The sequence below is a fragment of the Protobothrops mucrosquamatus genome, unplaced genomic scaffold, assembly GCF_001527695.2.
Source record: "Protobothrops mucrosquamatus isolate PMUCROS unplaced genomic scaffold, P.Mucros_1.0 scaffold1819, whole genome shotgun sequence".
In the NCBI taxonomy this organism is placed as follows: Eukaryota; Metazoa; Chordata; class Lepidosauria; order Squamata; family Viperidae; genus Protobothrops; species Protobothrops mucrosquamatus.
The window spans coordinates 383,676-411,013 of NW_015387953.1; the positions used below are offsets into that span (position 1 = coordinate 383,676).

The 27,338-nt window shown below is 44.7% G+C and overlaps 1 protein-coding gene across 1 annotated transcript in view; it reads right to left on the minus strand.

The window, feature by feature from the left end:
• The window catches only part of LOC107294068 (CUGBP Elav-like family member 6), a 70,598-nt gene extending 43,733 nt beyond the window's left edge, over positions 1 to 26,865 (minus strand). The window contains exon 1 of the mRNA XM_029285531.1: positions 26,779 to 26,865. Coding sequence (XP_029141364.1) covers positions 26,779 to 26,865 — 87 coding nt within the window. The remainder of the gene's footprint in view (positions 1 to 26,778) is intronic.
• Between the last annotated feature and the right edge of the window lie 473 nt (positions 26,866 to 27,338).

Genomic DNA, 27,338 nt, shown 5'->3' on the forward strand with positions numbered 1-27,338 from the left:
ACCACGCTGCTCTTATAACACAATGTTATTGTGTTATTAATAACACTGAATTAAGTAAAAAAAAAAACATTGCCACTTGGCATTTGGTTTGTAGCCAGAGACAATCAAGTGGCTGGGTCTCTGAAATTCTCTAGAAGTAGCACCTTTTCCTTGCCAGAAAACCCGATGTTCCTCTATCTCCCCAACGTCGTAAAAACAGCAGAGTGCTTTTGTAACAATTGGAAGACTGATCGGTCCAGCGCCGTAGAAGCTTTCCATGGTTTACTGAAGCCCACTTCCTCAAAAACAAAGCAATCCCTTTTGAGATGGAGGAAAAGAAGATGTCCTTGCCTTGTGGAAAGTTTACTTCATAAAGACAAATTGCTCACCAGCAGGACCGTGAGGGGCCTGGTCTGCTTGGAGAGGCATCTTCAGAAATCATTTGGTTTGAACATACTTCTCCGATTCTTGCCTCCCTCCTACGCTTGGCAGCAGAAGGAATAGAGACAAAGAAGAGGGGAAAAAAACCAAGCAACTATCATTCTGCTTTCTGATAAACCCCCTATGTTGATGCCTTCTTTCGCTCTTCGAGGATGCCATAAGGCTGGCTGGCTGAGGAAGAAAAGCAGCAGCATCTGAAGATGGCGGCCGTAGTCATTTCATCAGCTAAATCTCTCTGAGTATCTCATGTCCATCACATCTGGAATTATAAGTGGTTGAAATGTGTTTGAATATTAGTAGCTTGGGTTGATAGTTGGGTTGTTGGTTTAATCTCCAAGCTTGGCAATTTGCTTGCAAACATTTCATCACCATTCGAGGAGACGTCATCAGTGTGCTTTGAATTGTGTTTGTCTGTCAGAACACTGCCACGTTACTCAGAAACATCTGAACAAATAACATTCATACCAATTTGCATCGCACAAAAAGGTATTTAAAGGCCAGCGCTCTGACAGATGAGCACAATTCAAAGTGTACTGACTACGTCTCCTCGCAGGGTGATGACACGTTTGCAACCAAATTGCCAAGCTCGGGGAATGATAAGGCTCAGAAAAAGGTTCAAACCTTGGCGGCCGAGTTACCTAGTTTCCTTCGATTGAAGTCATCCAATTTTCATTTTGTGCGGTAAAAATGGCTGCCTTAAAAAAAAACCAATGATTTAAAAAAGACACTCTGAAATTTCCTTCGATGGGTTTGGTGACATGAGCATCTTTAAATAAATAGGTCAGGGTTTCTTTGAGTAGAGAAAGTCATCCCTGACATTCATCAACCCCTGGAAACCCTTTATGGTCTTTTTGCTTAAAAGAGGAAATGATTTTGTGACTTGTGGTTTTGGTGTTTAGGAAGAATAGGTCAGGGGTAGGCAACCTTGGCTCTTTTATGACTGGTGGACTTCAACTCCCAGAATTTCTGAGCCAGCCTGGCTCAGCTTGGAAACCTCTCCCTTTCCCCTCAGCGTGGCTGGCTCAGGAATTCTGGGAGTTGAAGTCCACGAGTCATGAAGGGGCCATAGTTCTCCCATGCTGGCTCAGGAATTCTGGGAGTTGAAGTCCACGAGTCATAAAAGAGCCAAGGTTGCCTACCCCTGGAATAGGTCATCGAAAGAAGAAGCTTCTGATGTAATCTTAGAGGCAGAGATTTGATTAGACTTGTATATAACTGCTGAGAAGAAAATCAGAAGTCACTTCTTGATATATATTTTTTTTCATGTGTTCTGTACTTTTCTGTTCATTCTCTTTTTTTCTATCTCCTTTTTATTTTGCTTTTTTCTACCCTTTCTACATTTTTTCTAAAATATTTCTTAGATGTAAAATCTTTTTAAGGAAGTGACTGCATAAATTAGAAAGCTTTTTTATTTTTTTAAAAAAAAATTATTATGAGTAGGAGGGGATTGGGCCTTTCACTTAGTACAGTTACACTAGAGTTACACTAGAGTAAGCAATGCTGTCGCCTCTGGGCGACAGTGCTACCCTTACGGTAGCATGTGGACGTTTTCCGCCCTTCAGAAATGGTGGATGGGAGGGGGCATCTGTTCCGAATTTCTTTCAGTTGCCCCTCTCCCCATGCAGAGCCCTGCGTGAAATTAGATAAATTGCTCTCAAATGAGTGAGCCCAGTGTGACATATTCTCCAAGGCAGATAAGATGAGTCTTTCCTCTCTCTGTGTGCCTCAAGTCGTGGAAACGCAACAGTCAACATGAGGCAGGATAAGATTTTGAAACAACACGACAACAGTGGAACAGGTAACAATAAATATCACTACGTCTTGTACACCTCTTTTCTGAACACAATGGTGGAGGGGGAGAATCCTAAACAAACCAGTTGACCCTTTGGGCTGTCTGGGGTGCCCGTATCTCCTTTCAGAGTCCTTCCTGGAGCTCTCTCTGCCGAAAATCATTAGAAAAACACTACATCGCAGAGGTGTAATTTCCCATTGGTAATCAGGCAAAAAGCTACGTGAGAGGTACATAATGTTTGGATAGGCTTAGCACAGTTTTAAAAAGCTGCCCAGAAGGTTCAAATCCTGATACACACCACCATTCAACCTTGCTTTCTCACAGTAATATCTTCAGGTCATGGGCTCATGAATGACCCTTGGGAAGGAAGGAAGGAAGGAAGGGAGGGAGGGAGGGAGGGAGGGAGGGAGGGAGGAAGGGAGAGAGAGAGGGAGGGAGGGAAGAAGGAAAGAAGGAAGAAAAATAAAAAAGGGAGAGAGAGGAAAAAGGAAGGAAGGAAAAAAGAAAAAAGGAAGGAAGGAAGGAAGGAAGGAAGGAAGGAAGAAAGAAAGAAAGAAAGAAAGAAAGAAAGAAAGAAAGAAAGAAAGGAAGGAAGGAAGGAAGGAAGGAAGGAAAGAAAGAAAGAAAGAAAGAAGGAAGGAAGGAAGGAAGGAAGGAAGGAAAAGAAAAAAGGAAGGAAAAAGAAAAAGGGAAGGAAGGATAGCGGAGGAAGGAAGGAAGGAAGCAGAGAGGAAAAAGGAAAGAAGGAAGGAAGGAAGGAAGGAAGGAAGAGAAAAGAAAAGAAAAAAGGGAGGGAGGGAGGAGGTTCTCCAATCACGGGAGAAAAATAAGGAAAAAGGACACTCTAAAAATTTACCTTCCTCCATGCCAGAATGATGGCCATCCTTTAGGCACATCCATTTTTTCACATGAAAAGGATGGTGCGCTATAAAGGTTACGAAGGGCCTTGAGCAAAACCACAAAACCAGAGAACAAGCACACCCACCACGGTTAGCAGAAAGCAGTCTTGTGCCAATCATCTCCCGAGACCCCAGGATCTCGTGACTTTGAGATGAATGGCCCCAATGTATTTCGCCAGAGAGGAAGGGCTGCTGTCTGTGTGAAGTGTGTATCGTGCCTTGTCAAATCATTCTTCATTTTTCAGCCTTGGTCAAGTTTTTCTCTGTAATGGCTTTGTTTTCTTAATTCAGGGGGAGAATAGTTTGCCCCCCCCTCTCTCTCTCTCTCTCTCTCTCACACACACACACACACACACACACACTGGCAGAAGGTTTAGTTCATCTTTCTCCTCTAACAGTATTGCCATGAGGCTTGACCCAATGGTTGCCAAAGGGAATTAAACACACACACACACAAACACACACACACACACAAATACAGGTAGTCCTTGACTTACGACCACAACTGAGTCCAAAATTTCTGTCGCTAAGTGAGCCGGTTGCGAGTTTTACCCCATTTTACAACCTTTCTTGTAATCCTTGTTAAGTGAGTCGCTGCAGTTGTTAAGTTAGTAAAATGGTCGTTAAGCGAATCCGGCTTCCCCACTGACTTTGCTTGTCAGAAGGTCGCAAAAGAGGATCACGTGACCCCTGGGGGACGCTGCAGCTGTCATAAATGTGAGTCAATTGCCCAGTGTCTGAATTTTGATCACGTGACCACAGGGATGCTGCAACGGTCGTAACTGTGAAAATGGTCATAGGTCACTTTTTTCAATGCCGTTGTAACTCTGAGCGGTCACTACCTGATCTGTTGTAAGCGGAGGACTACCTGTAGAGTAGGGGTAGTCAACCTTGGCTCTTTTATGACTCGTGGACTTCATCTCCCAGAATTCCTGAGCCAGCTAAGGTTGACTACCCCTGCTGTAGAGTAACCATCACTTTTATCTAACCAGTCCTAGTAGCATCCAATCCAGTAAATGATAATATTTTGAGCTTAAACCGCCAGGCCCAGTAGGCCAAAATGCAAGAGATCAGAAATGGCTGCCGAATGTTATTGAAAAAAATCAAGATGGTGGCGGCTGTGGTGTGAGCCACTCTCCATCTCGGCCAGCGTCGATCGGAAAAGACTCAAAATGGAGGCGTAGAATCAAAACCACGTGAAGTATTAGTACCACTTTATAAAACCTTAGCAAGACCACACCATCCGGTTTTGGTCGCCACATAACAAAAAAGAGGTTGAGACTTTGGGAAAAGTGCAGAGAAAAGCAACGAAGATGATTAAAGGCCTGGAGATGAAAACATACAAAGAACGGTTGCAAGAATTGGGTATGGCCAGTCTAGAGAAAAGAAGGACTAGGGGGGACATGATAGCAGTCTTCCAGTATTTGACAGGTTGCCACAAAGAGGAACAGGGTCGACTTGTTTTCCAAAGCACCGGAAGGCAGGACGAGAAACAATGGATGGAAACAATGGAGAGAAGCAATTATGGAATTAAGGAGAAACTTCCTAACACAACAATTAACCAGTGGAACGGCTTGCCTCCAGAAGTTGTGGGTGCTTCATCACTGGAGGTTTTTAAGAAGAGACTGGACAGCCATTTGTCTGAAATGATATAGGGTCTCTTGCTTGAGCAGGGGGTTGGACTAGATGACCTCCAAGGTCCCTTCCAGCTCTGTTCTCAGTTGAAAAGAATCCCTAAACAACTGGAGGGCATTTGGTCATCTATTCATTTCATTCGCCTGTTCATTTATTCTTCCCACCAATTTTCAGCACAGACACTTTGTGATTTCAGCAACAAATAAACTCCCCCTCTTTCCATTATTATTGTTGTTATTGTTGTTGTTTTAAAAAAGCCAATTTAAGAGACCTGGAACCATGAAAGGTCTTATTTACAAGCTTGATCCTTAATTATACCTGTCCAGTTTGTCCAGGTTTACCTGGACAAGCATAATGGGAGAGTTTTTGTTTTGGCTCAGCAACGTGTGTGAACCAATATCCTGCTTTGCAAACTCTGCTCGCGCCAAGTGGCTTGGATGGGTTATTATTAGCCAATGATGACTTATTCAATAACCACTCTTAAATAAACTTTGTCTTTGCAGGATACAGGATTTCAGAATAACAGAGTTGGAAGGGACCATGGAGGTCTTCTAGTCCAACCCCCAGTTCAGGCAGGAAACCTATACCATATCTAAGGGGCTGCCACAAAGAAAGGGGGGGGGTGTCAACCTATTCTGCAAAGCGCCTGAAGGTAGGACAAGAAGCAACGGATGGAAACTAATCAAGGAGAGAAGCAACCTAGAACTCAGGAGAAATTTCCTGACAGCTAGAACAATGGAAGTTTTTAAGAGGACATTGGACAACAATTTGTCTGAAGTGAGTGTTGCCATGGGTTTCCTGCCTGAGTAGGGGGTCGGACTAGAAGACCTCCAAAATCCCTTCCAATTCCATTTCAGACAAATGGTTGTCCAATCTCTTCTTAAAAACGTCCACCGTTGGAGCATTCACCGCTTCTGGAGGCAGGTTGTTCCACTGGTTAATTGTTCTAACTGTCAGGAAGTTTCTCCTTAGTTCTAGGTTGCTTCTCTCCTTGATTGGTTTCCATCCGTTGCTTCTTGTCCTGCCTTTCATTCACTTCAGATGGGTTTCTCGGTCCTTTGAGGAGAACCCAGGATGCAAAGAAGAAAAAAACTGGGGCTTTCTCTTCCAAAACTTGAGAACTTCACTCCGGTGATGTAATGCCGAAAGGCACATCGCTGAAGACCCAATAAACAAATTAGCCGTGTCTCCATGGAAAGGGATATTTGCTGCATGGCATTATTGCATTATTCACATCCGACAGGACGTGTCTGTGTCTTGCTTTGCAGAACATGCACCAAGGAGGAGCGCCTCCCTCACCTTCTCCTCCTGCCCCTGTCAACCCTTCGTGCTTTGTCACCTTGTTTTCCTTCCCCCCCGCTTCCTCCCCATTGGATCCGCCCTCCCCATCCTACAAACACTACCATTATATCTGTCACTCAGGCAACAGCCAGCGCTTCCCGAGTGTCGCCGTGGAGATGTGTCATGTGCTTGATAAGAGTAACCATGGCAACTGAGGGAGGCGGACACAGATGAACAATTCACTCTGCCAGCTGATCGTAGTTTGGGGGAGGTTGATGGAAAGAGTGGAGGCAAGCAAGGGCGGTCTCCGAAGAGCCTGCTCGGAATGTGGTGGGAAAGACGGGGAGGTGTGAAAACAGCACCCGACGTAGGCCAATTCCCTTTGCCTGCATGTGCCTACGAAGGTACCCAGAGCAAGGAGGCAACATCCCTCCCTTAGTAGCAAATCTGCAGACTAGAAGCGTGCAAGGGAGCTGCGCTTTGAAGCCTCGCCCAACAGTTCCAGGAGCCAGAGAGGTTTCTCTCTGTGCATTGCATAGACACAGAAATCTCTCCCGGGGCTTTCCCTGGCCGACAAAAGAGCCAGGAGGGGCTTCTGTGCAAGCATAATGCATGTGTGGCAGCCTCAGTTGGTGCCTGGTACTGCCGGAGGAACCAGTTGGAGCCCTGGAGGAGAAGCAACGGGGTGGCTTTGCTTCCCGTTGCTTTTAGAAGGGGGGCTTTGTTGATGGAAGGCTCCCCCGTGGCGCCTTGAAAGTGCACACATCAAGGAAACCCACACACTTTCCTCCTCCATGGGTGCAGGGAAAGGTGTGTACGTAGGAGCTCCGGTTCTAGAATGCCTGCTTTGTGTGCAGGAGAACTCCACGTGTCAGGTCCACCTTTCTAGGTGGGATTGGCAAAACTCCTGACTGAAAGTGTTGAGCGTTGTTATTCTCAGAGAAGACGGTTTGGCACCAATGGGCTGTCCAGGGAGAAGGTACCTTCCTATCTTCTCTGATGGTGCTGAGGCCGGTGTCCCGTTGGCTTCATCTGAAGGGTATAAGAACAAGCGAAGCACAGGTAGTCTGCCTAGGTCAGTGGTTCTCAACCTTTTTAATGCCCCGACCCCAACCGGTCGTAAGTCAAGGACTAAACCGGTCATACGTCGAGGACTAAACCGGTCGTAAGTCGAGGGCTACCCAACCGGTCGTAAGTCGAGGACTTTCCCTGCCCGGGAGCACCGCGCATGCGTGGTTCCGCCCCCTGCGCCTGCCGAGGCGTAGCTGGCAAGCGGCAGAGACGGAGCAGGCCAACCACCAGCTGGCCCAGCCCAAGGGAGGTAAGGCACCCGCCGGAAAAGGGGAAAAAATGGCGGACAAAAAAATGGCGGACAGCCTTGCTTGGCGACCCCCATGAAATGGTCGATCGACCCCAAATGGGGTCCCGACCCACAGGTTGAGAACCACTGGCCTAGGTAGAAGTAACTACAGCTTCTCCTAATGACAGAACTGTGGGGTTTTTCTAAACATAAACCTCCCCACCGCTGAAGACCATGGGTGTTAGATGAAGCTTTGCTGAACAAGTTTAGAACGTTTAGTGTTTTTCAACCTATCTGATCTTGCAAAGTGGCTGCGAGTTTAGAAGAAAACAAAGAAGACAAAGGAATGTAAATACTTTCTCAAGCTCTTTGTTGAACATTCAGGGTAAGCATGACATAATTACAACAAAGAGAAGGGTCCTTGTAGGTGTCAGTGGCAAAGAGAAGCGTGGTACCTAAAGCAAAACAGATGTTTGATTACTGCTGTTGTAGGAATGGAGAAGAAAGAGGATCTATTGGGGTCTGATCAAATTCAGGATATTTTCAGAACAGTGGAGTTCTTGGTGCTCTCTTGGTGGTTTTCTGGCAGACTTTTCATCACCCAACTAGGTAACATCATCAGCGCTATCATCTAACACTGGTGGTGTTCCTAAGTTGGGTGATGAAAGGTCTGCAAGAAAACAGACAAGCTCAGACCCCACAGTTCAACCTTGAACTACAAATATTCTCTTCTACTGGTATTTTCAGAAGAACTGGACAAATTGGGAGCTCTGGAAAAGCTGGATAGAGGAATGGAGAAAGGAGAGAGAACCTGACTAGATTTTATCCAGAGATCAGGATGCCCTAGAATGCTCAGCCACAATCTTCAGATTCTCTCCCTCCCTCTGCGGATCTTCACACCAGCATCACACAACATATATTATCTCCATTTTCCTTTGCTTTCCAATGCACCCGTGCAGGGTGACGATTGCCGTTCGCATTTTCAGAACAAAATGTCTCTTCTGAAACGGCAACTGTCTCTAAGAGAAGGGGAGGAGTCTAAGTCAATATTTACTCTCCGCTAATATTGGAACTAAAATGCTGAGTGCGTTTGTGCAAATCATGCTAACTCAGGTTTATTTTAAATCCCAGTTTCCTGGCTAAGCCACAATGGGCTGATTTTGCACACGCTACATGGATAGAACCATTGCTGGGGGACTACAATGCTTGGATTCCCACCAGAAGCTATGGCACCTTCAGGGGTGAGCAGTCAGCAGCTCATAATTCCACATCACCTTTTTGGACTGTGGATGACAGGCCCCAAACAACAACAACAACAACAACAACAACAAAAGATACACAGAGATTCTTCCAAGCTGAGTTCTTTGTTGTTCCACACTTACAGCAAATCTTGCCAGACTGAGGACTTTCCTATCTGTATCTACAATATACTCTGGGAACTATTAAGCAGGGTCTGTCTTCACCATCTTTCTCTCACACATGATATCTGGGCTGAGTTGCCTCTTATTCCTCTGGAATGCAATCCCTCCCTCTTGGGGATCCATCTCCTCATTCCATTCCATCAAATCATGTGTGGACTTCAACTGCCTGAATTAATCAGCCACTGGTTATGAACTTCAAGTCCCAGAATACCTCAAGTCACCATATGTCAGGCCCAAAACCAAGAATGACATGTGGCAATTTTCCTCAGCTGCTTTCTTTACTTTTCCACACCTATAGACAGAAGCTTGCCAGACTGAGGACACCAACCATCTGCCTTTACAATATACTCTGGGAACTATTAAGGAGGGTCTGTCTTCATCCTCTTTCTCACACACATGATATCTGGACTGAGTTGCCTCTTCCTCTTCTGCAATACATCCTCCTGGGGATCCACCTCCTGATTATACTCCATCACACTGGAGCTTTAAGACCACGATGGCCTGTTTTGCTGTCATTTTCCCCAAGCAAAATTCACCCTAAAGAGCTCTATCCACATTGTAGCCCCCAGGCTCTGAAAAATATGTTAAGAGTGACTCGCAACTATAAAAACATTCTTTTCCCCCCCCCGCCCCCAGTGCTAGGGTAAATCCAAATCACATTTTGACTTTTATGGATGGAACCCAGTCTTTTACAATGAGTCATTGATTATGCTTTAGCTAGAGTTTCTAGCATCAGGGTTAAAAGGGGACAGGCTGTACTCCTTGCCCACAGAAAAGCATATGTGGGTGGCAACTGTAAAAATTGGAGGTCTTTTTTAAAAAAAATAATGTAATATAAGCAAATTAATGTAATGTAAATATTGAGGAAGCAGAGAGGGTCAGATAAGAGGAAGTCTGGCATTTCAAATAAAAGCTGGAGAAAAAGACATTGTTTAATTGGGAAAGAAAAAATACAGAAAAAAACAAAATTTGTTTAGTAAGAACCTTATAGATGAAGTTATATTTTAAGCAAGGGGGAAGGAAGGAAGGAAGGAAGGAAGGAAGGAAGGAAGGAAGGAAGGAAGGAAGGAAGGAAGGAAGGAAGTAAGTAAAATTTCCAATGAGAGAAAAAAAAATCTACAACAACTTTCATGAAATCTCTACATCATACTAGGATCTTTAGCTATTGTTATACGATATAGACATCCATTAATAAAAGGAAATATAGATAAACATAAAGTTGGTCCATTAAAAATAAGTTTTAAAGATTTGATTTAAAAAAACTAAGTACTGTACATCAACAATTCTGATACCGATGCTCCGAGGCTCAACACTTGCCCAACACACCAATGTCCTTTAGGAAAGTGGGAGTCTGTCAGGTGCAAAAACCTGAAGGGCCCCCTTGATTCTCCGAGTTATTAAGCACGGCGGAAACAAATAGTGGTTACTTTGATTGGGGAGGGTGTGTGGAAAAGGTGGGGTCCCTCCGCCAAGCTGCCAATCACTTTTATGAGCAAACGGGCTTTTGATAGCATCCGTTTCCCCAGCTCCCATGCTATATACTTAATGTAATAAAACTCCAGCGAGTATGATTTAGAATAACATTTACTGAACAGGCCAATGTCATTTTGATGTGTCTCTCTGCTTTGCTCGCCGGTTATTAAACTCTATTGATTCTCCGGGACTGTCTGATGTTTATAAATGTCAAACTGCCTGGCATACGTTGAACTTCAGGAGCCAAGGAACTTTTTCGGTACCAGGCTGGGAGATGGGCCGGATGGAGAGAGAAAGGGGGTGAGCGTCTATGCACAGAGTAATTCTGGGTGGGTGTTTGTGACCCCACCCTCTAGGACAGGGTTTCTAGCCGGGGAATTCTGGGAGTTGAAGTCCCCACACCTTTAAGTGGCCAAGGCTAAGAAACACAACAACAACAACAACTACTACTACTACTACTACTACTACTACTACTACTACTAATAATAATAATAATAATAATAATAATAATAATAATAATAATAATAATAAAGTTGGAAGGGACCTTGGAGGTCATCTAGTCCAACCCCCTGCTCAGGCAGGAAACCCTATACCAGTGGTGGCAAACTTATGGCACAGGTGCCAGAGGCGGCACTCAGAGCCCTCTCTGTGGGCACGCGCACTGTCACCCCAGTCCTAGGCCTTCAGCTGGGTTTTATAAAACCTTTTCGCTTTAGGCCTCCGCCACTGTGTGCAAAAAAAAAAAAAAGGGTTCAATCAGTCAATTTCAACTTCTCGTGGGGAAAAAAAAGATCTTGCAAAGTTGGAATTGATTGATTGAACTTTTTAATCCCACCCAGTATGCCATTACCACCGCAGCCACGCCCACCCAATGGGCCATACCCAGCCAATGGGCCACGCCCATCTGGCACTCGACGATGCATAAGTGGATTTTGGGTTGCAGTTTGGGCACTCAGTCTCTAAAAGGTTCGCTATCACTGCCCTATACCATTTCAGGCAAATGGCTGTCCAGTTCCTTCATAAAAACCTCCAGTAATGGAGCACCTACAACTTCTGGAGGCAGGTTGTTCCACTGATTAATTGTTCTAACTATCAGGAAATTTCTCCTTAATTCTAGGTTGCTTCTCTCCTCGATTAGTTTCCACCCGTTGCTTCTTGTCCTGCCTTCAGGCGCTTTGGAGAATAGCTTGGCTCCCTCTTCTTTGGGGCAGCCCCTGAAGCCCCTGAGATATTGGAAGACTGCTATCATGTCACCCCTCGTCCTTCTCTTCATTAAACTGGACATACCCAATTCCAGCAACTGTTCCTTATATGTTTTAGCCTCTATCATCCATCTATCTATCTATCTATCTATCTATCTATCTATCTATCTATCTATCTATCTATCTATCTATCTATCTATCTATCTATCTATCTATCTATCTATCTATCTATCTATCTATCTATCTATCTATCTATCCATCCATCCATCCATCCATCCATCCATCCAACTAACTAACTAACTAACTAACTAACTAACTAACTAACTAACTAACTAAGCAAGGTTTTGTTAACAATCCTCTAGGATTTTCCCTAGTATATTTTTAGTCCGTCAGCAAAGTTTGGCTTCTCCCTAAGCTTATACTGTAGCTCTCTTCCCCTTGTGCACAGATGATGTTGTTGGAACCGTGTGAAGGTCACAACTCACAATCTGGACCCTGAACGTGGATGGCTACTTCTGCATATTAGAACATAGAATCAAAGGATTGGAAGGGACCTTGGAGGTCTTCTAGTTCAACCCCCTGCCCGTGGCAGGAGATCTTATTCCTTTCCATGCAAATGGCTGCCCAATCTCTTCTTGAAAACCTCAGTGATGGACAACCCATTTAGGGACCATAGAAGTGACCTTCCAGCCTTGCCTTGAAGTATCCTTGAAGGCCTACTGGATGAACAGGCTCCTCTTTCACTTCCCCTCTCCCCAGTTCTGATTTTGCTGGATCTCCCTTTCAGATCTGTCTTGACGTTGAGGCCAACTCAAGCTTTTCTCTCTTTTTCTTCTGTGTTCTTGCAGCAGCTTGTAGCAAAGTAACCAGACACTTCTGTTGTCCAGCTCCATCCTCTGAATACCAATTGACCAGTGGCTTGTTACGGACAGGACAGCCAGCTGCCAACACACACACACACACACACTAACATTTTATTGCAGCCGTGGCTTCTTCTCTTTTTTCCCTTCAAATCTTTGAGAGAGGGCAACTCTCGTCACTCTCGAAAGCTCCGTTGTCACTCAAAGGGCCAGTTCGTTGAGAAGCTCTAGTTACTATTTTTGTTGCTGCTATTATGTAAACAGCCCATCTTTCCTTGGGAAGTTTTTATTACAATTATTATAATCTTCTCTTATTTTGCATCAACCAACTACCAATCTGGGGGGTCAGATGGTTGGGCTAAGAAGACAAGAGTTTGATGGCCACATCAAAACTCAAACTTGGTGGTCTTCAGTCCTGGTCAGGCACTATTCTGAATATATAGTGACAATGGCTCGACACCATGTGTGAAACCAACAAATGGAGTAGAGGCCAATTTGTGTTATTAATGTACAAATAAGGATTTTTACACCACTCAGCTCTCACGGTAGCTTAAAAATTAAACACCACTACTATAGGATGGAACGTGAAAAAGAATAGAGTTGGCTTCCTAACCCAGCCATCAGTCTGCAATAAATAGTCAATATATTTCTTAGGAACGTGAATGGGCATGTAGTGTTGTATGGATGATGTCATGTCGCTGGCAGAAAACCTGAATGAAATTTGTAAAAAAAAACCTATTAGACTTCCTGATGCAGAGAAGTCACAGATTTGAACATTAATGTATTGAACACCGACAGAGTTGTGTTTGACAGGGATAATGGAGTGAGTAATCGCAACTTACCCATAAATGATGAAAAACTAGGAAAATTTTGTATACCGTGATGGAATGTTTACTAACATGAGAAAATGGGTGTAAAATCTAGAAGACAAGCCAGTGGTTGGTCGAAAGTCATGGATAACATGTGGCCTATTGAGAAGAAGGAATACATGTCAAAAGAAACCAACATGGCTAGGCCCAAGAAACAGCTTCTGCCCAACTTGTGATGAGCAAGTTCAAAGAGCAGGGGAAGCCAAATAGAATGGGAACTGGACCTTTCTGTCTGTGTGTATTTAAAACAAGAAAAAACAGAAAGGTGGAGTGTGACTTTTTTAAAAAACTGAATGACCACTATGAAATAATTATGTGGTGGCTGTTTGGTCCTACAAATGGAACGAATGAGGATTAAATCCCGAAATAAACAGATGAAAAGAGTGTGTCTATGGAGATTCTCAAGTCAGCAAAGATCATGGTTGTCCCAAAGGTGCTTTTTTTCAAAAGGCAACTGGATTTTCTTGGCTTTTTCTTTGAAAACGTTTTGCTTCTCCTCCAAGGAGCTTTTTCAGTTCCGACCGGTTCCAACAGAACTGAAGAAGCTTCTTGGATGAGAAGCGAAACGTCTCCAAGAGAAAAAAAAAAACAAACCCAAGAAAGTCCAGTTGCCTCTTGAAAAAGCACCGTTGAGACGAGAGAGGAGCAAATAGCTCAGGAGGAAGGAAGCAGCTAGGCTGAGTGGAGTTCAGCTCCTCAAAAAACAAAAATTAAAGAGCAAAGGTCACATGTGAAGTGATACATGGATGTGATGGAAGCCAAGATGGTTTGTGAGGAGAGAGGAAAAAAAAGAAATAAAGGGGAGAGAGAGAGAGAGAGCAAGAGAGAGAGAGCAAGAGAGAGAATAGAATCAGTGTCCAATTTCATTATGCATCTTCTCCTCTCTCTCTCTCTCTCTCTCTCTCTCTCTCTCTCTCTCTCTCTCCTTCACCTTCTTCCCCCCTTTCTGTATTTTGCAGATTGCGCCTCAACTCAGCAGGAATCCCCTGGTGTGCCCTGTGCTCAAAAGCACTAGCCCTAGAGACGGGTCTGCCCGCAAGACCGCCTGCCCAGGGTGCCACCCCTGGCCAGAATCCTGGGGATGGGGGGGAGCCGTTCCTGGAAGGCTTCTGGCCCCAATCGCTGCTTTTCCCACTGCAGAGCCGGAAACTGCAACTCTGAGTCATAGCTCCGTGCAATTCTTTCTTCCCTCCAAAGCCAAACAAGGGTGCCTTTTTTTTTCCCCTTTCTTTTTTTCTTTTTGGCAAGTCTGGTGCATGCCTTTTATTTTGCTTCCCCCAAATCGTCGCTCAGCTAGCAGCAGCCAGATCATTCGTAATGCAGAAATGGCTTGTTTTCTTTAACAGGCAAAAGAGGGGCCACCGGGCAAAGTCGACCGATCTCCTTTGGCTTTGCTTCAGCCGAAGAGCAAGCGAATCAGGCAGACCGACTCTGTTTTCAAAAGCCACCAGATTCCCGTTAACTTAGCCCGGGAAGCCAAAAGACGCAAGCCACACGTTTTTCCTTCCCTTTTTTGTTATCTCTCTTTCTTTTGCTATCTCTTTCTCTCTCTTTCTCTCTCTCTCTCTCTCTTCCTCCCGTTGTGAGGCAGAGATGGCCACACTTCTCTGTTCACAAAGAACAACAACAACAACAACAACAACAAAAGAAATACAGGCCAACATTGGCTAGCTTCTGGAAGGGAAGAAAAATATCTATCCGGCTAAGGTTGCTGTAGAGCAGAAAATGTATTTTTTCGCTCCAGCGCAAAGAAGAGAATCCTGGAAGCAAAACAAAAAACAAAAAAAACACCAGGAAGAATCCTTGAGCATCCAGCTTAATGCGTGACGATGCCAACGCCCGTTCAAGAAACAAGCAGTTGTCTAGACATTGTCTTTCCATTTTTCCCTGATGCTCCATTGTTCATATTTTCCCCTTCTCTATGGTTTAGATTACGTTCCTGTCTTCCGGATCAGAAGAAACAGGGTTTATGTTTTCTCCCCTACCCTCCTTAGATCAAAATCTGGAGGCAAACCAGAGGGCATTCCAAAATAAATCAATGGAGTGCAGCCTCTCCTGCAGCCGTCTGCTTTTTTGGTCTGCTGAAAACAGGCTTCATCAGTCCTTGAGTTACGACCGCAGTTGAGCCCAAAATTTCCCTCGCTAAGTGAGACATTGATTGGTTAACTGCGTTTTGCCTCGTTTTATGACTTTTCTGGCCACACTGCTTAAGTGAATCGCTGCAGTTGGTAAATTACTAACACGGTTGTTCAGTGGATCTGGCTTCCCCCCATTGCTTGTCAAAAAGGATCACAGAAAATAATCACATGACCCTGGGGCACAGCAATCGTCACAAATACAAGTCAGTTGCCAAGCATCTGAATTTTGATCACGGGACCCGTGCAGATGCTGCAATAGTCATAAGTGCGAAAAATGGTCCTAAGCCACTTTTTTCAGCGCCGTTGTAACTTTGAATGGTCACTAAATGAACTGTTGTAAGTCTAGGGCAGGGGTGGGGAACCTTGGCTCTTTTATGACTCGTGGACTTCAACTCCCAGAATTCCTGAGCCAGCCATGCTGAGGGGAAAGGGAAAGATTTCCAAGCTGAGCCATGCTGGCTGAGGAATTCTGGGAGTTGAAGTCCACAAGTCATAAAAGAGGCAAGGTTCTCCACCCCTGGTCTAGGGCGACCTATATTCACTCTACAAGGGTCTAAACCAGGGGTCCCCAACCCCTGGTCCAGTACTAGTACCGGGCTGTAGCATGCCAGCAACCGGTCCGCACAAACAAGCAAAGCCCCATCTGTGGGATGCAGGCAGCACACAAAACCACGCACTCTCCGGTCCGTGGAAAAAACTCTCTCCACGGAACCGGTCTTTGGTGTCCAAAAGCATGGGGACCTCTGGTTTAGAGTCTCCTGCTTGAGCAGGGGGTTGGACTAGAAAAAGGGTCCCCAGTACCGGGCTGCAGCATGCCAGCAACCGGTCTGCACAAACAAGCAAAGCCCCATCTATGGGATGCAGGCAGCACACAAAACCATGCACCCTCCGGTCCACGGAAAAACCTCTCTCCACGGAACCGGTTCCTGGTGCCCCAAAGGCTGGGGACCTCTGGTCTAAATGTCTTTCCAAAGATTGATGAACTACGACTCCCATGTCTCCAGCCAACATGGACCAAGGAAGCTTTAGGGCCAAAGAGTCTCACCCGGTGGTTGGACTCACGGTTTGTGGACAGCCACATCTGGCTTTGTTGTGAAGCCTACAACAGAACCAGAGTAACTTCTTACCTCTGTTCCCCAGCAGATGGCATTCAGAGGCATTCTGCGGATAGCACATTGCCATTAAATCTAAGCAGTAAGGGATTAATTGCATCTCCTCCATCAATTTGTCTAATTCCCTTTTAAAGCCATTCTGGTTGACGATCGTCACCATATTTTGAAGCCGTAAAAAGCAGAGGCTGCCTTAACCAGGTCAGTTGCAAACCCGCTGATGACATTTGTACTCCCGTCTTAAACCTAGATGGTTTCAAACACTGGTCAATTTGCATCTTGAGGTGTAGTTAAAATTAAGCCTATTTGTTTCACACATGGTGCAGCTGTGCAAACGGTTAACCCTGTTGGGGTAAGAACAACTACAGATTTCTCCTTGTTTGTCGTCTTTTTTTCCTCTCCCCTACATCATATATGTCAGAACGTCAGAAGCATGGGTTGTGTTCCCCTCTACTCCACACTTACTCCTCCCCTCTCCCTGAATGAATCGTACCATTTTAGGAGGGCATTTCTAAAAACAAATGTACAGCAGTGAGTTCTACGTAGGCTTACAAACTGTGTATTGTTGTTTTCTACCCCAGCTAAAGAAGACAGGAGGAAATGACATCAAAACGAGCTTAACTTTTTTCTGGAGACCTCGACATCGATGGCCAATAAATTAGCCCTAGAGGGAGTTGTGTGTATTGTGCCAAGGTCCTACTAGTTCCTGTGCCAATATTCCAGGATCTCAGGACAAGTTGGGGGGGTGTCTGCCACCACCGATATGAAGTCAATGGGCTTCTAACAGTCATGGGTGATGTTTCTCCTAACTTGGTTTGACTTCTAAACAAATGGCCCAGCCTGTCACTCATCACAGATAGGGAGGACAACTCCAGAAAGAACCATTCTTGGCTACCTTTGAAAGACATTCACAGATTACAAGGGATACAGAATGGAAACTACGAGAAGAACAGAAGACCCAAAGAGCAACATTGGAAGAAAATCTGCCTGCATCCAACAGGGATCTCTTTTCTTCTGAAACACAAATCCTCCCCCAGTGTGAAAATGTGAGAGGCAGAAGCCCTATTTTATTGAGTTCAGCCCTCCATCCATGCACCCATTTTTTCAACAGAAGATAGCAATTCTCCTTTTTTATTCCATCTATCTATCTATCTATCTATCTATCTATCTATCTATCTATCTATCTATCTATCTATCTATCATCTATCTATCTATCATCTAGCTATCAATCTATCATCTAGCTAGCTATCTAGCTGTAGCTGTAGCTGTAGCTGTCTGTCTGTCTTTCTGTCTGTCTGTCTGTCTGTCTGTCTGTCTGTCTATCTATCTATCTATCTATCTATCTATCTATCTATCTATCATCTAGCTATCAATCTATCATCTAACTAGCTATTAATCTATCTATCTATCATCTAGCTAGCTATCAATCTATCATCTAGCTAGCTATCTAGCTGTAGCTGTAGCTGTAGCTGTAGCTGTAGCTGTCTGTCTGTCTATCTATCTATCTATCTATCTATCTATCTATCTATCTATCTATCTATCTATCTATCTATCTATCTATCTATCTATCTATCTATCTATCTCTACTACTAAAACTCCCCTGTTCCTGTTTGTAACCTTCACTTGGGCAAAATGGTGCCACATAGGACAATCATTTTTGAATCAACTTATTTAGAGCAATTTAAAGAATGTGTCCAAAATCTGGGACCCATTGTGGGATTGAAATTTGGGAACGTTATGGCTGCTTCAGCACCACCGCACTGCCTTGGACAGCCATGGTTATTTGATGGTCATTTCCGATGCTTTTTGATTTCAGTAGTAGCCACTCTGACACCAAGAGTCATATCAACATCAGCTTTGGCAACCAGCATTTCAACCACAAATGCCTGCAAACAAGATGCGACTCAAAGAGCCGAGAGGAACTCTCTCTCTTCTGATTAGCACAGCAGAGAGAAGAATCTTCTTAAGATCCTAGCGACAGACCTCTTTGTGGCCTGATTTTAATTGGGACAAGGAACTGGCTGTTCCAGGGCAGTTTACTAGAGAGATCCCATGTTCTCATTGTGATCTGTATCTCTGGGATATTTTTACAATCCCTTCTTGGGAGGGAGGGGAAGATATCTCCTATTCATAATTCTTCTACTTGACCTATTGAATGTAGGGTGAGGAAAGAAGACTAGCCACCAGAGGATCAGGAAAAAAAAACAAGGCTTGTTGAATAGCCCTGCATGCTGTTCAGAACATACTAGCCAAATTAATTCTCTAGAGGGATAAGCTCTGAAGGGTTGCTACTGGCGATATTATTCAAATCCATTTTTTTTTTAAAAAAAAAGATGACTAAACTTGTTTTCAGCATTTTAAGGAAGATACTATTGAACCTTCAGGGAAAATTGTGGTCACATTTAACAGGTCAGCTGGTGGTGGTTGACCGTGAAAATATTCCAAAGTCTCTGTATCAGGCTGAATTGTTGAACAGGTCATCAGTAAAACATTTGGACTGTTTGCATAAAAACCACAGAAATACAATAATCTGTCAGGAAGGTTGAGGATTCGGTGAAAGTTTAGCAAAACCAGAAGCAGATGTTCCCCTAAAGCCACAAAAAGGCGACTTGAATCAGAAGGAGAACAGATAGCTTGTCCTTCAGCATGGATATCTACAGTAGATGGGTAATTCCAATCCATCTATTGCCAAGATGTTTGGCTGGCATCTTCTCCTAACAGGTCAAGTTGTGGCTGTCATTGGCAAGCATGACTATTAAGAACTAGCTATGGATGGTGAAGGATGTTGAAGGCCATCAAAGGGAGAAGACGATGCTAAAGCCTAGAGCTCTAATTAGGCATTTAATAAGAACCAGGAAGAAGGGAAACCAACTGTCAGGCTCTTAGTACCCAGCTAAGCAAGCAAAAGCAAAATTCTCACAGATCCTTCTTTAACAAGATTTGTGGAAAATTGTATTGAAAAGAGGAGATGCTCGGCTGGTGCCCCAAACTGCACTCGATGAGGTGGTTAAGGAGGGAGATGGGATGTAGGTAGGTGGAAAGGAGGAAGGAGGAGAAGTTGTGGGTCTAGGGGGAGGAAGGAGAGGAAAGTGAATGAGGGTGGAGGCAAGGCGGGGACTGCCGAGCGTCTCCGAAAATGTATTGACTAGGATTATCTTTTCTGCTTGTGTATGTAAATGCATCATATTGGTATTTGTTGTTCAATTACAAAAATTAATAAAAATTTTATTAAAAAAAAAGATTTGTGGAAAGGATACAGAATTTACTTTCCCTTTAGAATCTCACTGATGTTCAGTTCGTTAGGATGGACCTTTTTCCCAACAGCCCTTGTGAACTGGTGAGCTGACTGCTTTTTCCCCAGATAACTGATAAATGTAGAGGGTGCGTTTTTTTTCCAACCATCTCTATATCCTTTCTCAGCCTTTGAATAGCAATAGCACTTAGCAAGAGCACTTAAGACTTATATACCACTTCTTGTTGGGAATAACTACAGAGAAATACGATAAGGGAACAATCTATTTGCTGTTACACATCTTGACTGCAGCTAGGCTTGCGTTGGCACAAAAATGGAAGAGCAAAGAAATTTCCACGGAGGAAGAGTTACTATATAAAATATTAGCATGTGCGGAAATGGACAGGCTCACAATGGTATTGAAAGACAAATGTGGATCAGTTTATTTCGAAACCTGGGACAAATTTTACCGCTGGAGGGATACGAGGAGGTCGGTTGGGATTAAAGACTAGCGTTAAGATAGAAATATATGTTATTTTAGAATAAGTACTGTATATAAAACTTAGATGTATATCTAGAGATGAAGAATCTATTGTAAAATGTGGAATAATTGGACAAGAATGTATATACTGGAATGTCACGTTATATCCAATGTTTTTTAATTGTATTATAAATAAAATTTTGTAAAAAAAAAAGACTTATATACCACTTCATAGTGCTTTATAGCCCTCCCTGGGTGGTTTACAACATCAGCATCATGCTGAACTCTATAAACTGCCCAGAGAGTGCTGTGTAAAGCACTATGGAGTGGTATATAAGTCTAAGTTATGTTGCTATTGCTATTGAAATATAATGTGGAGTCTTTTTCAGTCAAGCTCAGCTTTGAGTGACTGCCTCTACACCTCCATGTTTTCTTAGCAATACTGCAGAAATTGTTGGGCATTCCAGGCTATTTTTCATTCTGATTGTGGCAGTTCCTGGGGGTCTCCCATCTCATTAGAGCCAGATTTTTTTTCCCCTCCAATCAGCCAAAATTGGTTACATGACGACCTCTTTGCACCTCCTTTCAAATGGCTGATGTAAAATATACAATGGTTGGTAACGCGGCTCTTGAAAGGCCTCTGTTATAAGAGTCTTGTGCTGCTTTTTTTCTTTTTTAGCGCTATGGATTTTTAAGATAGGCATTAATGCTAAGTAAAACAAAGAAAAGGCTCCCTCCACTTGCAAACATGCAGAGCAGGGATTTCTTTGCTGTTCTTTCCAGGGCTATTATGATATGTGCTTAACAAGGGCATTGCTGTAATGGATAATTAATCTACATTAAATAATTTTCATTGCACACCCATTGCCAGAGACGCAAGTTCATGGTTCCCCCCCCCAACCCAGGAGTTCTTTTGGCCTGGGCAGTATTGTCCAGAACTGTCAGGCACAAAAGATCAGGTCCACTGTGTAGGTCCAATTAAACTGATTTATTTCTACTCCTGCATATAGACAGGAATCTTCCCAGTTTATGGTGAAGACCTGCTAAAAGTTAGATAAGGGTCAACAGAATTCAAGGGAGATTGGATTTAATTCACTTTGTGACTATGTAGAGATTCCAGGCTGATCCCTCTTTTAACTCCCGCCCCCAGATTCTGCCACTCCTTTCCCTACAAAGCATCAGGAAACGTTTCTATCGCTCTATGAACAAACAGGATGAATCGTACCTGTGTATCAAATAAGGTATGAAGATACAATATGCATGCAACTCCTTCTCTAATCAACAGTTTTTTCCAACCAATATTTGAATGCCACCATTTTGTCAATTATAACCCATTTATTATGTTTGTACTGTATACATACATCAGTTTAGTTAAAGATCCAGAGGCTAAAATAAACTACGTTTGTCTCGTATGCAAAACCTGGTAACTTTTAATCTTGATTAGGGTGCGGTTTGGGGGGGGTTCTTCCATTTGGTACAAACTGTTTTCTTCATTTATTATTTAATGTACTCTCTCAACCTCATATAATGAGTTAATTTGGTAACTCAATTAAGCATCTGGTGCATGTACAATAAATGAAAATGAGAACTCAAAAATTTCTTCCCTGAAACAATAAATGTTCTTAACAACAATGTGGAGGAATAACAACAAAAAAAGAGATGAATTCTGTTAGTTCTCACCTCTTCTACGCATGAGGGAGAAATTTACTGCTATTATTATTATTGTTATTATTGTTGTTATTATTGTTGTTATTATTATTGTTGTTGTTGTTGTTGTTGTTATTGTTATTGTTGTTATTATTATTCCCATAAGTGAATATGGACAGACTCATCCTGGCAAATTGAATCAGATGTCTGAGATTTATGGAAATTGTAGTCCTTCCAAGATTCAGGATGGAGAAGAAGACTCTACTGACTTGTTCTATTGTTCTTTGTCCATATCTATCATCTGAGAGTGATGGATGGCATTATATAGTACACTAAACCATGGACTGATTCAACCACAACTGACTTGGTTCAACCAACACCTGTGAATTTCAAACCACTAATGTCCTACACTATGGCTGAATGTGTGGTATGAACCAGGCAAAAGTTTTGGTCTGACCAATGTTTGTGTTCTTCCCGGCAAAGCACACACATATACATACGGTGCACATTCTGAGATCAGAAGTCAACACTAGGCAAGTTATCCTCAAGGGTGCATTTTCACATACACAGCTTTGATCTGGGCCTTTATCAGATGTTTGCTGCAGGAAATTTCATAGTTTGAATAACTGGAACCTCACTCTACGATCACTTAGTACACTAGTACTTATATCTGTGAAGTTTAGCTGACTTCAAAAAGCACTGCCTTAAGAGAACATCAGCATTTATGCATCTCTACCATTGATATCCACAGCCTCCTCTGGAGACACCTGACCCATCACTAGATGCTGACTGGCCCAGTTTCTTGCACCCCAGCTTAGCTCACCTCCAAGCACCATCTTTCTGCTCATATGTCAGGTTCTACAACCAGTATCACACCACCTATTCCTGGCTCAATTCATCTGTCAATATTCCTGTTAGTCCAGTGCCCAAATCTGGATACAACTATCTAGGGGGAATTTGACCAAACTAGAAGAAGCACTACCCATTCTCGGTTCCACTGCCTTTTTAAATCACTGCCTCACACTGCTGACTCATACTTAGCTTGCAGTCAACCAAAGCCTCAAGGTTCTTCTCAGATGCAATGCCAGCAATTTGGAATCGCCCATCTTGAATTTCTGCATCTGAGCTGGCCTGCCGAAATGCAAAACTCGCCTGTTCTTCAGCCAGATGGAATTAGACTAGAAGAGCAATGGTTGCTTACAGACCCAGATGTTTCTTCATCCTATTTTACAGGAAGTCAAGGCATCGTCACCCTCCATTTGTCACTTCAGCCCTTTCCCCACGACTTATTCTACCACTGTGTTTCTTTCTGGAGAAAATCCATAATGAAGATGTGATGGATCTGGTCTTTTCATTTTTGGCCCTCCAAATCCTACTCCTATGTCTCTTATCTAGAAGGTCCAAATGTGATGGACATGACGTCTTATCTCCAGATGTTCTTCTGCAGACCCCTGGCTCATCTAGGCAGTCTCATCTAGGAGACATAATGAGTTGTGATGATAGAGACTGAGCAGATGAGAAGATGTTGATGAAGATCATCCTTTCCCTTTCCTACGCCATTTTTCTCTGACATCTCCAGAGGCAAGGGAAAGTTTAAGGACACAAGGAAAGCTGGATAGGCTAATTCCATATTTTATGAACTCCAGCCTTCCATTGGTTAGAAGAATATCCAGCCCCATTGTCTCTGGGAATTTACGTTATATGGTTTGCTTTGTACAAAAGGCATTATTTACATATTTCTCAAGGCTAAATGTCTGGGATGGATTTACTTTGCACATAAAACAGAAAAGATCGTCCACACTAACCAAGAAAGAAAACAAACAAACATTATCATCAATAAAGGAGAATATTTGTAGCTCAAGGTTGAAAGGAGGGGTGCTTGGTGCTGTCTTGAGCTTGGTTGGTTGAACCAAGCTCAGAGAGCACCAAGGAGCCTTCAGAAACAGTTATTCCCTATATTTCTATGAAGCTGAGTTATATATAAAAGTTGCTTCTTTGACCCACCCAATCCCATTTCTGAATCTCGCATCTCTCTAAAGCAGCGGTTCTCAACCTATGGGTCGCGACCCCATTTGGGGTCGATCGACCATTTCACGGGGTTGCCAAGCAAGGCTGTCCACCACTTTTTTTCCCCTTTTCCGACGGGTGCCTTACCTCCCTTGGGCTGGGCCAGCTGGTGGTCGGCCTGCTCCGTCTCTGCTGCTTGCCAGCTACGCCTCGGCTGGCGCAGGGGGCGGAACCATGCATGCGCGGCGGTCCCGGGCAGGGAAAGTCCTCGACTTACGACCGGTTGGGTAGTCCTCGACTTACGACCGGTTTAGTCCTCGACTTACGACCGGTTTAGTCCTCGACTTACGACCGGTTGGGGGTCACGGTATTAAAAAGGTTGAGAACCACTGCTCTAAAGGCCACCTGAACTCTTCCTTTCTCAGCTGACCTACCTGATCAGAAGGTCTTGGAAGTGGCCTTCTAATCTTCCAGCAAGCTTTGGCAGTGATTAGAAGAGAGCCAAGTGCCACGTAGAAGCCGCTGTACTCAAAGATGGTTCATCACAACGCGCACGAGAAAAGTGTTGTCTAGGACAGACCGACCTAAGATCTGATGTGAGGATCAGTAAAAAGAAGCTATCGTTTGTGGAACCTGGTGCCAATTTTATATCAAAGCCTCACAAGGTTAGGGACAAAGTAATGTCGTTGTTTATGAGGAATAGCTACACAGGGCATTGCTTTTCTGGCCAATATTTGGACAAATGAACACAAGCAGTTTTCAGATCGATAGAGTAGTAATAGGGACCGCCAATACAAATGACAGCTGGAATATCTTGTGTGGTTTCTTATAAGCACATAAATCACGCACCAGAGGGACGCCAGAAAATTCGTCAAAACCAATACGCATGAACACAACCTACAGGTACTCCCTCTGAGTTACAGCCGTTCGTTTAGCGACGCTTCAAAGTTACAATGGCCCTGAAAAAAGGGACTTAGGACCCTTTTTCACACTTGCGACGGTTACAGCATCCCCAGGGTCTCGTGATCAAAATTCAGACGCTTGTCAGCTGACTCATGTTTATGACGGTTGCAGCATCCCCTGGGGTCACGTGATCCCCTTTTGCGATCTTTTGACAAACACAATCAATGGGGAAGCCAGAGTCACTTCACGACCAGGTTACCAACTTAACAACTGCGGTGATTCATTTAACAACAATGGAAAGAAAAGTCGTAAAATAGGGCAAAATCCACTTAACAAATGTCTGGTTTAGCCACAGAAATTTTGGGCTCAATAAGGGTTGTACGTCAAGGACTACCTGTTATTTATATTTATAGCCCGGTTCGCACAAAGACTGCAATTTCTAAAGACAGTCACTGTCTTCGTAGGATATGAGGTGTCCAGATGAATAAATCATATTATAGCTCAGCATAAAGACCCCCTTTTTTTTCAGGCCACCCGCCAAAATTGGCACCAAAGACTCTGAAGCACCATCTACCCAACCTCACGTTAGCCAGTTACGTTTAGTATTTCGTACAAACTCAACGGAGACGTATAAAGATGTATAAACCTTGGGGTTTACTTCAACAATGAAGGGAGGTTAAAAACAAAACGGGAAGCAGGCTATTCAATCTTCCTGGTCTTTTTATTATTATGAATTTCGTGGGGATGGGTGAGGGGTAACACAGGTTGGCTCCAGCCTGGATGGAAGTTAAGAGGATGAGAGAAAAGGAGTGACTTCGGGGTTGAAACCGAAGACATGGAAGGAAGGAAGGAAGGAAGGAAGGAAGGAAGGAAGGAAGGAAGGAAGGAAGGAAGGAAGGAAGGAAGGAAGGAAGGAAGGAAGGAAGGGAGAATTCCACCATGGAAAATTAATTCCTTCCCCTACTCTTCCTTGCTATCACACAGCCCCAAAGTTGTCCCTGTCCCCAACTCTTCTTCTTCTGATCCCACCCTACTGCTATGGATGAGATGCTTGGGAGGGATTTCCTGTCCTGGCGCACCCCACTTCCTGCCTGGCATTTTCCTTCCAGCCTCAGTCAGCCCTTCCTTCCAGCTCCCATCTCTTTCCTCCCCGTGGAACAGGCAGGGGATGGGGCTGGCAGATGCCAGCTGACGAGGAGGAGGAGGAGTTGTTTTCAGACTGGTTTTCAGAGTGGCAGTTCTGTTCAACCATCTCAACTCCCAGCACCTCCATTTTAACTGGGGGGGGGAGGGAGATAGACCGGGCCTCAGCCACACCCACCCAGGAAGGGGCTTGTCCCCTCATGCCAGTCCTGGCCAGCCAAGCCCAAGGACCCTTCTTGCTTGCCCACACTATATATATATATATATACACACACACACATCCCTCCCCCAGCTGCTGTCACCGTCTACACCTGCCCGGAGCTCCACCTCTGGGCAGAAAATACTCAGTGGCAAATCCAGCATGCATTCAAAACATCCATCGCTTCTCATGGGGGAGACGGACACAGGGAGACATGTGGCCCACAATACAACTCCCCCTCCTTCCCTCCCTCCCGGAAGGGGGAGGGGGTGGCAATACCAGCTAGCATCCTCCTTCCCCAGAGAAAACATCCCCTCCTCCCGCCCCCCCAAATCAGCCGATGTGCCAGGATGGGTCGGGTCCCCAATCTTTCTCCCTTTCGTGGGAACCTCCACCCATCACCCTCCCGTGACAGGGTGGTTCTCGCCCCCATTGGACAGGGTTCTCTCCAGAGGGGCAGTGCCACCTGGCAGGTCCCCTCCCGATGCCAGGCGAAGGGCAGGCGGCTCCAACAGCAGAGAGGAGAGCAATGGGGAAGGGAGGAAGGAAGGAAGGAAGGAAGGAAGGAAGGAAAGGAAAGGGAAGGAAGGAAGGAAGGAAGGAAGGAAAGGAAAGGAAAGGAAAGGAAGGAAGGAAGGAAGGAAGGAAGGAAAGTCGGATTGGCTTGGCTTGGCTTGGCTGGGCTCGCCTTCCGATTCCAGACAAAGGCCACAACCGAGACAGACAAAGGCGGAGGGAAGGGGGAAGCCACAAAAGCCTCAGCCTACCTCGACACAGAGGAAGTTGGAGCCGGCGGGCATCCACACAAGGGGGACCCGGCTGGGAGGGGGGACCACGAGCTGGGGCAGCTGCATGGTCCCGAGCCCCGTCGGCTGCCACCGCTGCTTCTCGGAGTCAGCCAGAGGAGATGGAGGCACATAGGCGCCCGCACGCCCGCTCGCTTTCTCTCCCTCTCTCTCTCTCTCTCTCTCACACACACACACAGAGAGGCGCACAGGCAGACACACAGGCACACGCACGCCCGCCCGCCCGCTCACACACACTTGCACAGGCTCGCACACACAGGGAGACAGTGAGCTGGCTGTGCTGCTGAATACATCACAGTGTCAGCTCCCGGCAAGGGGAAGGGAGGGGAGAGTGGGCGTGGGGAAGGGCGCACCCGGCGTGGCCCAGTCGCGAGCGGCAGCTGGCTCCGTCGGAGGAAAGAGAGAGCGCTCTCTCCTTCCCTCTCTTCTCCCCCACTCTCTCCTTCCCTCTCTCTCCTTCCCTCTTTCTTTCTCTCTTTCTCCTTCCCTCTCTTTCTTTCTTTCTTTCTTTCTTTCTTTCT